The sequence below is a fragment of the Python bivittatus genome, unplaced genomic scaffold, assembly GCF_059951505.1.
Source record: "Python bivittatus isolate LINGU-HERP-01145 unplaced genomic scaffold, Pbiv_v1 ctg000080_np1212, whole genome shotgun sequence".
In the NCBI taxonomy this organism is placed as follows: domain Eukaryota; kingdom Metazoa; phylum Chordata; class Lepidosauria; order Squamata; family Pythonidae; genus Python; species Python bivittatus.
In genome coordinates, this window is record NW_028277035.1 from 29,426,927 (window position 1) to 29,442,315 (window position 15,389).

Below are 15,389 nucleotides of genomic sequence, written 5' to 3' on the forward strand. Positions count from 1 at the left end.
TGCTTAATTAATGGGACCTGGAGTGTGCTCGCTTTAGCGGATCTGACTGGAAACGTATAGAGAGAGGCAGTCCCTCACATGACCAGGCCCTATGCCATGCAAGATTTTAGAGGCAACAGTCAGGACCTTGAATTGCATCTGGAAGCCAGCTAGCAACCAGCGCAGCTTGAGAAGCAGCAGGGACATTACAGTAATCCAATCAAGAGGTGACCAAGGTGTGAATGACTGTCTGAAGATCCTCCCTGTGCTATTTGAGAGCACAGTGTGGTGCAGGCTAACCGGAAAGTGCTTTTAAAGTTCTAATGCACCTTCCACTCTTCTGGAGAAGAAAAAAAGTACATTTGAAATTCTAGTTGCCTTTAAACATTATTAGCATTACACATTTTGAATTCTTACAAAAATGTTACATGGTAGAATAAAAAAATATTCAAATGGTGAAGGGGTTATATTTCATGGTTCCAATTCGGAAACTCCATGTATAGGTGGAACACAACTACATTCTGTTTCCTGATGTACCTTTTTCAAAACGGAAACAACAGCATGATACTGCGTTAGAGTTTTGGAAATGCCTCAGACTCTATTCCGTGATTTAGAAATCTTAATTGAATCCCCTCTTACAATGAGGGACATGCTTGTTGTATAATAGACTCCCTTTTATAGAAGTAAATTAATCCAAAATCCTGCAGTTTTTTTTTATTATTATTATTATTTCTAAAGTGTAGGCCTTCTTTTCCCCATCCAGATTTTTACCCGCTCTCCTAACTGCAGTTTTGACAAACCATCTGGCCTGGGTTCCAACTGTCATGCCAAATGGCCAACCACCAATTCGAACATTTCTAGAGAAGCATTCCTCACAGACTGTGGACATGTTGGCAAAGAGTCATCCATACAATCCACTGTGGGCACAATTAGGTATGTTTTACATTACCTCAGTATTTCCATGAGCAAAATACCTTTTTGTTAAGCTGTTAAACTCCTGTTTATTAAACAGGAAATTGTGTTGTTGTTGTTTTAATAAAAGGGAGAAGGCAGTGTAACAATTCTGAGTTAGGTAAAGCAAAATAGATTAAAACTAAAGCCCCCTTTTAAATTAGCAGTTGTTTTTCTTGTATCCTGCCCCATGGCAACACTTGTTCTTCTTGCTTCCTTTCTCAATGTTCCTCTAAACTTAAGTTTATTTTCTGGTATAATTCTATTTCCAAGTTTGTTAGTCAAGGTTCTTACAATCTGATTTTATGTGATTTTTTTCAGAAGTAGCAATATGGTCAATTAGAAATTCAAGAGTGCAAAACTCTGGAATTTTATCCAGCTGATCGTAATCGATTGGGCATTATGTTATGCATGTCTGTAGAGATTGTCAGAATGAGCACCTCTGTTTCAAAGTTGATACCCTGTTCAGTATTATGTTTTACTAATCTTGTTATTCAGGCAAATGGACAGCAATGATATTTGAAGTAGTCCAGTGATTCTGACTTTCATATGTGAAGTTGACTCTGGTGTAGTAATTTTTTAATTAGAATAGCACCACAATAAAACATATAAATATCACGCATAGGAACCTGTGACCCATATTCATGCTCTTAGTTGCGTATTATGCTACTACAGAACCACTTTGATTCCCAACTCATAGTTGGCCAACTGGAAAATCATTGTTGGCTTCTTGGATAGCTATGCAAATCAGTCAGTCATTGACTAGCAAAACAGATCTTTGAAAAACAAGGTTATATTTAACTTTCCGAATATCATTGCAGCATATACACCACGGAAATTGACTAGAATAAAACATGCTATAGAGTTGTTATTATTATTATTTAGCAATGCAACTAAAATTATAAGTTTAAGAATTTTGGGTGTAAAAATTAATATAGTTAGGCATTATGCAATTGGAAAAAAGCAATTAAATGATTATTTAGAATAATAGAATAGTAAAATTACTGACCTAAAGTATAGAACTATTATAATGCTAAAATCCATGGAAACACTAATTAATATTATATCTAAAGAAAATGTATTGAAGGCAAAAGGAGAAGGGGACGGCAGAGGATGAGATGGTTAGACAGCATCACTGAAGCAATGAGCATGAAACTGAGCAAACTCAGGGAGGCAGTGAAGGACAGGAAGGCCTGGCGCAATATGGTTCATGCGGTCACGAAGAGCTGGACACGACTTAATGACTGAACAACAACAAAAGAAAATGTGGTGTAGTGTATAAAGAAGAAGAATACATAAGGAATTATTATGGTTTAGAAACTAAAAGTTAGAGTCCAATTATAATGACCATCTATATTTTTAAAATGACTCTGGCAACTATTAATAAAAACAAGACAGAAAGAATCAATGGACAGTAAGGATGTAATATGTTGTTACAGAGTAGTGACTAAAGGAACAGTTGCATGTGAAATGGTTCCGAACAGGGAATGTCAAGCGTATCGTACAACAGAGAAGTTACAGCGTATAGTACAAACTACAGAACAGTATTTGGCTATAGTCGTCGAAGTAGAATCAGTTTGATCTGATAGTAACAATTTGAGATAGAACAAATCAGGGTGACCAGGGTGCTATGCAAAGTATTCTGCGGGGTACCCTCCATCAGTCACATCTTTCGTGCATGCCCATGCATTCGCAAACAATCACAGGAGTGCTATGCCCGGCTTCAGGGAGTGGCTTAGAATGGTTTGCACAGCCCTAGAGTTTGGTTCTCTCTGTCTGTCTGTCTGTCTGTCTGTCTGTCTCTCATTGTAAAATTCATGACAGGAAAGCCATGTTGCTTTCTTTTCTCACACACTGATTCTTCTCTAGAAGGCTATTTCTGTTACTAACGTTGGGAAATAGAAAGATATGCTGCCTTCCGATAAATCTGAACAGCGACAGTGCCCCTTAACAGCAAACTAACAATATTGAATTGGGAGATAAAGAACATGTGTGTGTGTGTATGCAGATTTGTGGTCCCTGCACCAATCTGGCTTCAGGCTGGAAAGTGTGTCCACCCTTAATCTATACAGAAGATCTCCATTGTAATTCAAGACATTGCATTTGATTGCACACTGAATATAACAACGTACTGCTTTTATATTCTGCCTCACAGGAGATCTGTATGGAGCTATTGGATCACCTGTGAGACTGTCAAAAACAGTTGTGGTTGGCAAAAGGCAAGATCTTGTGCAACGTTTACTTTATTTCCTTACTTACTTCATAAGATGCTCGGAGCTGCAAGAGACTCATCTTTTGGAAAACGGAGAGGATGAAGCCATAGTAATGCCTGGTACAGTGATCACCACAACACTAGCAAAAGGAGAGGTGGAGGAATCTGAATATGTGCTCATCACAATGCACAAGAACAGAAGCAATCTGTCCTTTCGAGAGTCTGAAGAAGTGAGAACTTCTGACTGCAGCTGTAAATATTGCAAATGCCCTGTTAATCCTAGTCAAAGTGCAGATACTGTTTCAGGACTGGAGAAAGATGATTTACAGAACACCCCAAAGGTAGATGAAGCTGCTTCATGTGAAAGCAGTGTAGAGCCTTCTGGTTTTCAAGAAAGGCCTGTTGAAGTTAAGTGCAAAGAGCCATCAGTGCCTTGTGTGGGAATAAAGTTAGAAAGAGTTGTTTTCACGGGATCAGCATCTGGGACATGTGTGTTGCCAGAGTCCAGATTGGAACCAGCAGGTGGATTATGGCAGAATAGACAATTGATGGATTCTGACAATCAGCCTGTTGAACTGTTGAGATCAACAAGTACTATGGTAGAGAAAAAACCACCTGATAAAACATCATCTCATGCAATTCCTTGTAGCATGACTGAAGTTCAGACAAAGGTGACTTTCCTCATTGGAGATTCTATGTCCCCTGATTCAGATATTGAGGTGCGAAGTCAAGTGGCTGAAGAACAAATGGCCAGGCATAGCAGCCATATGGAGACTGAAGAAGGAACAACTGCTGAGCAGAACTGTGAAAAACAAACCCTTGAGGACCAAAAAAGAGATGAGAATATGCCTGAAAAGTTCCCTCAGGTTGCTATTGAGATCCAGAATTGGAATCCTTACAGAGCAGAAAGTGCAAGTTTGCTTGCTGATTATTTTACTGAAGAAGGTTCTGTTGTAACCAGGACTATTGATGATATTCCAGTGAAAGCAACAAGAGACATTCTAGACTCTAATAGTAGCTTAGAATTTCCACCCAAAATTTTGAGTACAAAGAGTAACAAATCCCCTAGTGAATTTTGTAAGTTTATGGAATCTGTTTGTCAAGAGACTTGTAAAAGCTGTTTTGCAGAGCAGGACCAAAGAGACAAACTCTGTATTTTTGTCCCCCATGGGGATAGAGAGAACTTAGAAAAAAAATCTGACCCAGGTGTGGATTGGGACATTCCAAGAAATGAGAGTTCTGATAGTGCCCTTGGTGACAGTGAAAGTGAAGATACAGCTCATGACGCTGCAAGGACAAGCAGCAGCTATTATGGGGCAGAGCAAGAAGAATGGACAGAAGAAGAGGACATACCATTTCCTGGGTAGGTATTTCTTATAGCAACTTACATTTTCTAACCCCTTTGTCAGCCCTTCAGGGTAGACCAAACCAGGAAACCAAAGTCATGTAGACCAGTACTACTTTTACTGTAAAGATATAATAGTAGAATCTTGCAACTCTGAATGTGCTCCCCCTCCCTCCCTTCCTTTATCTTTGTGAGAACTAGGAAGGGTCTTATCTGAGACATTTTCTCAGGTTATGTAACTCCCAGGACTCCGCTCTCTTTTATCTGACCGTTGTCTTGGCAGCAACTCTTCCTCCTATTCCTCAAGGCCATTCCCCCTGTTCTGTACAGTGATTTGCTACATTCTTCCTAAATAGTGGTCTTGAAGGTAGTAGCCAAATTTGTGCGTGTATATGTGTAATGATTAAAAACATGCTCTACAGAGAAAATACTGTGTATTTAATTATTTTAGCTGGGTTTCTTTCTTGATATTAATTTAAGAAGTACAGTAATGTAAGTGATACTTATTTCACCGAGGCTGCCATTTAAAAGAGTCTCTAATTACTTTTCACACTTTGTGGAGTATACCCCTAATTTAGGACAGGCTATTTAAAGAAAGATACTGATTTAAAAAAATACTATGACTGTTATTAACTTCAGTAGTAGTTCATATAGTTTCTTTATGTCTGTTCTGTGATCCAACTGGAAGTTTCTTTAATCTGTCTTCTAACCTTGATCAACAATGAACATGACCCAATTTACATTAAAATTCATCATATGCTTATACATGATAGATAGAATTTATTATGGTCACAGACCAGAGTTGAGAACAAAACACATTAAAAATAAAATAAGAATAAAAACACAAAACAGGGTAAGAATGTTACATGGTGGTGGATTCATTGGTGGGCAGTTAGAGTGTGTCTAATTTTACAGGCAGTATAACAAAGTTTGGTTATGTCCAAAGAAATTAAGTCATACTGATGTAATAATCGTAACTGTGCATAAAAATGATCAGCATTTTCCAAGTATTTTACCAGGTAAGGAGCTACAAGGCAGGTCCTAGGATCCTTACAGAGGGTACAGTGTAACAGAACATGAACTGTATATGAGCTTATATATGAGTAAGTCCCACTGAAATCAATGGAATGTAGGTGTGCGTTACCTGCAATAGTTGCCCACTATAGTATTTCAGTGAAGTAGAGAGAAATCAGTGCTAGTTATAGTATATATGCCCATGTTATACCTTTTTTTCAGGTCAAAATTAATTGAAGTGAACTCTGTCCAGCCCAGTATTGCCAATTTTGGAAGGTCCTTGCTAGGTGGCTACTGTCCATCTTACGTACCTGACTTTGTTTTGCAAGGAGTAGGAAATGATGAAAAACTGAGACACTGTTTGATGTCAGATTTGTCGCATGCTGTGCAGGTAATTTAAACTATATTCAACAGATGAAATATATCTCAATAGTCAACAAAAAGAAATATTTTTGAAGCCTGCTAGAGCAGGCATGGAATTTCTTTTTAATTTTCATGATCTCATTCAGACAAGATTCTTACCATTTCATAGAAAAATAAAAGATTGTTCAATATAGGCTAAGAACCTTAGATGTTCTCTTGCCTGATGTCACATTTAATTTTCAAATTTGAGACGAATCATCTTATTTCATTCACTAACTAGTAATATTATTTATGTAGCCATTAGTTAATTGGTTATGTTTGAGTAGTAAGTATCAGTGGTAATGAAGTCGCTTATATCTCCTGCTTATAAGGTTTTAGAGGCATCTGGTTGGCCCCTTGTTTAAGCTGAATTCTACATTAATAGGATTCATAATTTGATCTACAAAGGGAACATTTGTGTTTTTAATTATTATTTAATTTTTTCCGCTTCTTACTGGCACTAAAAAGTAAAGTGAAATGTTGCTGTTACTAATGTAGACAAGTAGTAATAAACTATGAAGAAGACCATGTATATTAAATATGACCTTAAAATTAACTTTACATATGCCATGGCTTTTTAAGGTTAGCAGCTGGTTGTATTCCTGTCTCAATAATTTCCTGTGTAATAATGGCCTAAAGATTAAAGTTACTCAGGAAGTATAAGTCGACATTTTGTATTGTGGCTTGTGACTTGAAATGGATGTTTTCTATCCATTTTCAAACAAAAAAAAATTTTTTTTTTGTTTCCTATAATGTCCAACAGCAAGAATTGGCCAAAGGTGATGAGAGAATATGTATAGACCCCCACACACATTGACATAACACTGGCTATGAGAGAGACAGTGGATATAATGTTGGTGATTTGGGACTTCAATCGTTATTTAGGCTTTTGTGGCTCAAATGTAAACAACTTGGATACATTTGATCTGCTTCAAAACTACTTCAAAGCCATTCTTTTACAAGTGCTTCTCTTTTGCACCCTCTGCTGGTCTTTGTGCCTAAGTTAGGCTTATGGCTGTAACCTCCCAATTTCCCAATATGAATTGGAAGATGACTTCCTTAGGCAACTTGATTTGCAAGATGAAAGGGGTGGGACAGTTCTAAGCTGTTATGACCGATATCAGTTTAGTTGTTTTTGTGCATCCACCTGAAGCACTCTTGCACACAAATACAAAGAAAGGGAAAGGGTCTTCAAAGAGGTTTCAGAACTTGTATGGGATCCTTTGCCATATAACAACCTGCTCTTGACAATGAGATCTGGAACTGCTGTTCTAGAAGCACAAATCCAAAGTCGCCTTGAACATGTAGACTGATTTTTACAGTTGTTTGTGTTCTGCCTCTTGGCTACAGTGAATGCATTAAGAGTTTGTTTGTTTGTTTGTTTCATGTCGTTAAATTATATACTGTTTCCATAGAACGACAGCTTTCCCCAAAACACTGAATAATGATCTCTGCCATTGTTTATACATTGTTTGTACCTCGATGCTAAATTGTTTTGAGATTTTCATTCTGAAATCATGTTTGCTAAGAATGTTCTCCTACACCATTGGCTCTTGGCTAGAATGTCTTTAGTACCAAAGTTGCATTTGTTAAATGGCATGTTTTTCTTTGACTTCTAGCATCCTGTTCTGGATGAACCAATTGCAGAAGCTGTCTGCATTATCGCAGATACTGATAAATGGACAGTGCAAGTGGCCAGTAGTCAGAGACGAATCATTGATAACAAACTTGGGAAAGATGTGCTAGTCTCTAACCTTGTCTCCAACCTGCTTCATTCCACTCTTCAACTTTATAAGCATAATTTATCTCCAAATTTCGTAAGTATTTGGGCAACCAGGTATAAATCCAGTTCAACTGTGAATGGAATTCTGCAATTCCTGTCACTCTGCTATCCTACAATACTTGCCCTCTCCCAAAAAAGCAAAATGCCTTTGGTTCCTTTGACTTTGATTGAATTTATTTTCTGTGAACTCTACTTACACTTACAAACTTTGGAACTGCCCCGCAAACTTAGTGATTCTTCAACTTCTGATTGTTTCCCAAGACTGATGTTTCCATATAGAACAGCAGAAGTGAATGGATGTTATGGTCCAAAAAAATGGTTCCCAATCCATCTAAAGCTTCCACTCTCAGGTTTTGTTTCTTATGTTGAATGAACAGGAAATTGCAGGCTACAGACTATTTAATTTTCATATTTGAATGTATAACCCCAATAACTGAAAAACGTTACGAAATTCATCAGAGATGGACACAACCTATTCAGTTTGGAACAAATTAATATTTATTCATTGCTTGCCTCTTTTCCATTATTTCTTCCTATGCCCTCTACAACCACTCCACTTTTCCTATATCATTCTTGATTTTGAAAGTAGCCTGTGGTAGGCACTGTGACAGAGTTTTTAAAAAAAGAAAAGAAAAAGAGTATGCTATGTATCCAATCAGAGGCTATTTTGGAAGCTGATGATAATGTCAGTAATCAGTTAAAATTATCTTCATGATGAAGTCGTGAAACTAAATCAAAATGAGGATAATGCCTCACTCTGCCCTTTTTTTTTTTGGCTTTATTTCAGAAATACTTGCCAGTACATAGCAGGATGAGTTTTAAAGCAAGAAAGCTTTTCATTAAGTATCTTCCTCCCAGTTTGAGGTTTCATTAAGTATCTTCCTCCCAGTCATATATAATTAAGCTATCATTTGGCAAAAGCCCTAGTAGGAGGTGGCATATTCAGCTCTACAACCTATTGTAAACGTTAGTTCAGAGGCTAATAAAGATTCAGGAGATGGTTTAGTAAACAGGCAGCTGCTACGTTTTCCATGATCTGCAACAATGAGGATTTTTGCCTCCTCACAGGAAAGTTGTTAAGAGGAAACAGCATAAGACTTCACACTAAGATATTTCAGGAGATGAATAATGCTATCCTTCCCTACTCAGTAAGTCTAGTTAATGAATGCTCTGTGAGCATCTTGTTTGGAAGACTTACCTTTGGCTAAGTTACCTATCAAGCTTTGGCAGCTATCAAAGGTTAATGCCACTAATATCTAATATCTTTACTGATTATAATGACTACAGAATGTAGGCATATTCAAATATTTATGTGCCTAAAATATGGACAATATGATTAGGTGGATTCTGGGCTGAAATAGGGTACTTCTTTGTGATGCTATTGTTTCTTTCTCCCTAGTGTATCATGCACCTAGAGGATCGGTTGCAAGAACTGTATTTTAAGAGCAAAATGTTGTCGGAATATCTCAAAGGCCAAATGCGGGTTCATGTGAAGGAGCTGGGAGTGGTACTGGGGTATGCTTTCTATCCAATATAGTTTCTTTGTCCTATTTACTTGTTTATTTTGAATATACAACTCGTAGGGCTGTTTGCAACAAATGTTTCATAGGAACAAGGAAAGCACCAGTGACTTGACCTGTAATTCTGATCTCATTTGTTTGCACGCTGAACGTTTTAGCAAAAAAGCATCCATATTGAGTTGCAAAGTTTTAAATTATAAACTACTTGGAACAGGAAAGATAGGTTCCAGTATCATCAGCTGCTTGGCTATTAACTCCTGTCAGAAGCAAAGAGAACTTTAGGCAAAAAAGGGATCTATCTAAGGGCAGCAATTAGAGCTGGTTGTGGGTAAATTACAGGGAATTTTTTGGGAGAACAACACTTTGTATGTCTATCTCAATATGTTGTTCTTAATGCTGGCCAGTCCTTAAAGCTATATTTATAGGCAACATATAAATGCTAGACCAATACAAAGGATACACTTTCTTGGTTTATGCTTTCTTCTTTGTTGGTTCCTATTTATTCACACCTCATTTTAAGAAGCATTCTAAACCCAGTGGTCAGAATCTGTGTGCATGAGAACGTTCTGAATTGCATCCATCCACTTTGATTCCCAAGACAGCTGGAAACAATTAAATCTTTAGCAAAGCAGATCTGTCGCCAGACAGGTCCTGGGGGAATTGCTTCTTGTGTCACATGTATTTATGAAATAAGAGCTTGTGTTTTTTAACTATAGAAATATTCATAGGTTACTACAATATATTTAGAGTACCTTGACCGTTCAGATAAACACACTGTTTATGTTCTAATAAGCTAACTATAAGTCCTTTAACATGAGAAAATTATAATGAGCTTCAGAACATTTCAGGCCATGATAGTTGTTGATAATATTTCTTTGTCTTTTAGGATTGAATCCAGTGACCTCCCATTACTGGCAGCTGTGGCAAGCACCCACTCTCCATATGTTGCCCAGATTCTTCTCTAAAACACCAAAAGGGCAAAGACAATAATTCTGTTTTTATAAAATGGAAGACAAGGAAACAGACATGAACCTCCATTTTCCAGACTCTTGCTTGCTTGCAGGCAAGTGAATTGAGCAGCCTGCCAACTTGATAATGTACCTCTGCAAGTGAACACATAATGTACAAACACGTTCCCCTTCTTTCCTTGCCTATTGATTTAAAAATAAATCAACCAACCAACCAATCAACAGAACAGAGATTCAGATTACTAAAGAAGACACTAGAGCTTGGAGTACTGTACATGGTTTGGACAAGGATTGCCAACATGGATGTAACTGCAGACTCTTAAATTACAGGATCACCAGAATGAAGAACTCCTTCGCAGCCCTCCATAGTGCTGTTGGTGTTTGTACAAGGGAACGGAACCAGCTGATGTTTGAGGCAATTAGGAGAACATTTGAAATGCATAATGCTGAAGCTCTTTTTGTAACCAATTCAGCTGCATTAGAAGTACAGTCAAATGTTTATTTGTTAAAGGCAGGTAGGAGTTGGGAAGGTAGTGTGCAGTTCTTTCCATAGGGGGAGGCCTGGGTGTAATGTGTGTGCGAGTGTGTGATATTGATGGAGAATGAAGATGAATGAAAATAAATAAATAAATATATATATATATATATATATATATATATATATATATATATATTCCTCAATTTGGGTGTGAAATTGACATTATGCCTTTGTTGATGTTCTGATGTTGATGCTACTGTTTAAAGACTCCAGAAAACAAATATTTGGTTTTTTATAAAAAAGGAATAAGCTGAACAAATGTTCTGTAATATTTTGTTATAGTTTTTTTTTTTTAATAAGAATTTCTTCCCCTTGATCATGCTTCATTTGGGATGCAGTAAAGAAAAACTAGGTGCTGTTAAACCTATTTTTAAAAAAAGAGGATTTAGGAGCTTTATTACATACTGAAGTTCCATTGAGTTCAGTGTATTTTTTAAAAATTCAGAAGATAATATAATACTGAGAATTTATACCTTAGAAATTATGATACGATGCAGAGTTAGAATGCTGGGAAAAAATCTCTTTAATTATCCCAACAAATTTTAGGCTTTAAAACTCGGTTTGTTTGCATTGTATTAATTGTTAGGCAGGCTATTCTGAAGAGACCATTTTTCTAACCTGTTTGTTAAGAACTGGCTTACAATATAATCATATGCCTTTGAAGTAAGTCCCAGGGAGTTGAATGGGATTTACAAGTTCTATCCAACTGTGTCCTCTGGCAAGCTCTCGGTGCCCACTTGCAGCCCCTCATACATCCTCGAAATTGGGAGAAGATTTGGAAACGTGGAGTGGGGGTGTAGAAAAGAAAAGTGCAACTGTGCCATCGCCTTTTATCCCATGTTATTGTTTTGGTCAGGATTAAGCAATAAAGAATTCTGATATGGGACCTATAAGTTACAAAAGTATATATTGTAAATCAGTCTGAAGAGCCCTCTAGATGTCTTGGAGCTGTAACTCTAAGAATTCCCAACCAGCATGGATTTCTGGGAGTTGTAGTCCCAAAAGATGTAGAGGGTTTCAGTTTGGGGACGATGATGTTATTTTGAACCAGTTTTACTACCTCAGGCTAAATAAGGGGATACTGCATTAAAATGTTTGATACCTTTCCCTGTATCTAGTCAAGCATCACCAAGTTTGTGAATTACTTTATTTTGTGGTATTTGGAATCCCATATTCAGTGGAAATCAAAACACAGTTTTTTCCTAATTCATACAGACATGAAGCCCTGAATTTTTTCTTTTGTTTATTTTTTGAGGTTGCAAATGTCCTTCCTCCTAGCCTTTGCTGGCAAGCATATGTCCACATTGCCATTGTCCACACAGTTCTTCTGCTCCTGCTTTGATAACAGTATTGCTATGTACTCTGACTATATTCACTGGATTAGGTCTGTGATGTCACTAATAATAAGAGGAAACCCCATCCTACCTTCTGTGCATTTGGGAACTTTGAAACAGTTTCAACTGGAGAAGGCAGAGGGTATGTTTTATGAATAATCATTTATTTTATTGCACAATGGCCTGTGCAGCCTATTAAAACTGAATACAATAATTGGACAGAGCCTACAAGTATCCTTTGTAGTAAAGGATGCCTCCTTCACCACTCTCCCTAGTACTTGATTACTTGTCCAGCATTTGGTGTTTTTTTTAACTGGACAAGATTACCACCTTGCAGGATTTCTCCCACCCACCCCCTTCATTTTCAGTTATTTTCTACCCCATTACATTTGAATACCTGCCAGGATAGGCAAGACTGGGACTAATATTACAGCAGCAACTGCTTCTTAAAAACATAACAATTAATTTAGTTCTAAGCTAATCATAAATTAGCATTCTGTCTACTGGGGCCCTTGAGGTTTTAGATGCAGGAGGGTGACTTTAGCATTTAAATTGGCCATTGTTTTCTTCAGAACAAATGTGAAGATAAGAAGCTTTGCAAATCAGGCTGTCTTCCCAATGAGCATAATGTGAACACTGAGAGCTCAGGTTGATTTTAGTACAGATGTTTCTTCCTAATGGCTGCACCTAAGTGGACATAATGTTTGTTTATTGTAATTAAAATTAACTGGGCTTGGGCTGGCGATTAAGATAACCCCATTGAATGGCAAACATGGGCTCAACTTTCTCATATCTTAATAAAAGGAAACGGGGGCAAAGATAAAGGTATGGTTAGGTTTTTATATACGTGGTTCTCATCAAGTGGCTAGAGCAGCGTTCTCAACCTTGACAGCTTTCAGATGTGTGGACATCAACTCCCAGATTTCCCCAGCCAGCTAGCCACTTTTAATTGTGCTAAAATTAAAAAAAAAATTAACACGACCTAAAAGACTGTTCAAAAACAGAAGCTGAAACTATGAAAAGGAAAAGGGGTTTCCAATAGTCAAGGGCACCTAATTCACAATATTTTCTATGGTTCCCCCTCACCACTGAGAATTTGCATTCCACCCAGAACATAAATCTCTCACCCCCTCCCAAAATATATCTTGCAGACAATCACCTTCTGCATGTTCAGTGAAGAAACTGCAGGTGGCAAGGATTTTCATGTTGAAAAAAATGAAAAGTGATGAATTTGTTAGGTGCGCTGATAAAGTCAGCACTACTGAAAGCCATAATTTTAACTCAGTATAAGTCCCACGGGGGGTTCGACATTGCAGCTTCATGCCACCTTCTGTAACTATACTGTATTTTCCCCAATATTTTTTGGCAAAAAGATAGAAGAGTTTATATCTGGAGCCTTTGTTCTCTCCAGCCAACTTTTCCTTTCCTCCTTCATTATTCTGAAGTGAAGGTCATAGGTACACAAGATGGTAGAAGACTAACAATCATCTGCATGTCTGAAAATATCTAATAGTGGCCCTGCATGGTTCACATGTAAAGCCAGGATAGTCTGCGGTTGCCATATATAGTTTGGCCTTGATCAATTTTACAATCCCAAACACACTATATTCCATCTTCGTTTTCCTCCTACAGTATTGAGAAATGGAGCTGCTGACTGCAACTTTATTGCCTGGCCTTACAACTCTCCTGTTGCTCTTTGGGCTTCTGTTCTCATCTGCAGAGGCATTCTGTACAGTACAAGTGGATTTAAAATATTCTGCTATGCTATTTTCATGTTGTAAAATACAGGAAATTCTGTGGAAGCAAAGAATGCGCTTACTTACTCCCCCTCTGTTTTTGCATTGTGTGACAGCTGTGTGTGTGTCTATTGTGTTACCTTTCTTGATGGTGGCTATTGGTGATTTGGAGGCATCCATTCAGGCTGCTTCCTGGATGAACCCATCACACCTAAGCAGGGCCTCTAGATGGGAAGTTTTTCCACTGTAGCAGTGAACTGTATGCTCACTGGCAATTTTAAAGGCTTGTAAGATTAACCAGAGAACCTGGTAATTTATTCAGGCAGTAAGTATTGCCATTGATGTAATTTCTCCAAAATCATTAGATAATTAGACATTACCCATCAACTCCAAGCATTTGGTTAATTTGATTTTTTTTAATGGTTTTGTTACTCATTCTAATTATATAATGGGAATAGTTTCTGTGCAAAAAGTATGGCATGAGAGCATGCTTTCCTGTGACTGATCACTTGCATACGGTACATGAAATATCAAGGTACTACATACATCTATCTGGATTTTAAATTCTTTTCTAAGGGAAGTATAACAGCACTGTAGCATTGACCTCATAACATAACATGCTTTTCAGAACAATGTATATAGAAAACTAATCTTGATTTTTTGCAATATTTCTAATGCCCATTAATATGTCTTAATTTTAAGGCTGAAAATATTTAAGTATATTGCACATACATGCTAACAAGTTTATTTCCACTGCAACTTGCAAATGCAAGATTGTTAAAAAACAAAAACAAAGGGAAGGGGGAATCCGAAACAGGATTTTTAAATGTAGCTTTTTAAAATCTGTATGAGTTAAAACAGATTTTTAAAAGGATTTTAATTGTTTTGTTTTCAGTCTTCTCTAAATTATGTAAATGGTGGTATGTGTTATATGCTGGATAAAATGTACATACTTGTTATCTTTTGTGTTTTTCTGTAATATATATATATACACATACACAAATATACATACATATCTCAAGATGTGCACTTGTATTATAATAACTATTCCCAGTTTTAGGGGAACTTTGTGCAATAAATACAAGATTGTCCCTTTAGTTGCTAGTTGTTAACATTGTCTTATTTTATTCAGGGTGGCAGACTGTTGGTGGAGAATGCCCTAATCTAGAATTATTTCAGACGTATCGAAGTCCCATGCCTTCTGTACCTGCATCAGTGTCACAGGCACACACAGAAGGCCCGGGCTTGGGTTGTGATGCATTTCGACCTCCATCCTGCGGTCCTGCTGCAAGTAAAGCTGCCGAGCTATTTATGAATCAAAGGGGGAAATGCGTGTCAGGAATATGAATTGGCATTATCGGTGTTTTTTTTTTTTTTAGGAGACTTTTATTGCTCACCTTGGATTTCGGACAGATCCAAGGCTGAATGTGACCTTTGCCATTTCCGACCACTGCTGCTTTCACGGGTGGTTCAGAGCCCACCTCTTTCTTCCCAGACACCTTCAGAACCAGCTCTCTGAGAAGAAAAGCAGCATGATCAGATTGTCTTGGGCAGCATCACCTGGGCCCCCCACATTTTCCTTGAGCAGGCTGATATTTCCTTAGCAC

The 15,389-nt window shown here is 37.5% G+C and overlaps 1 protein-coding gene across 4 annotated transcripts in view; it reads left to right on the forward strand.

Moving 5' to 3' along the window:
• FNIP1 (folliculin interacting protein 1) overlaps window positions 1-14,879 on the forward strand; it is a 104,690-nt gene extending 89,811 nt beyond the window's left edge. For 3 of the 4 annotated variants that reach the window (XM_007420947.4, XM_007420949.4, XM_007420948.3), the window contains 6 exons: window positions 743-912; window positions 3,086-4,505; window positions 5,724-5,892; window positions 7,523-7,720; window positions 9,086-9,201; window positions 10,093-14,879. In XM_007420947.4, coding sequence (XP_007421009.1) covers window positions 743-912; window positions 3,086-4,505; window positions 5,724-5,892; window positions 7,523-7,720; window positions 9,086-9,201; window positions 10,093-10,171 — 2,152 coding nt within the window. In that variant the 3' untranslated portion in view covers window positions 10,172-14,879. Of the gene's footprint in view, window positions 1-742; window positions 913-3,085; window positions 4,506-5,723; window positions 5,893-7,522; window positions 7,721-9,085; window positions 9,202-10,092 lie in introns of those variants that run through there. The other variant, XR_015794753.1, reaches the window with a different exon arrangement.
• The last annotated feature ends 510 nt before the right edge of the window (window positions 14,880-15,389 follow it).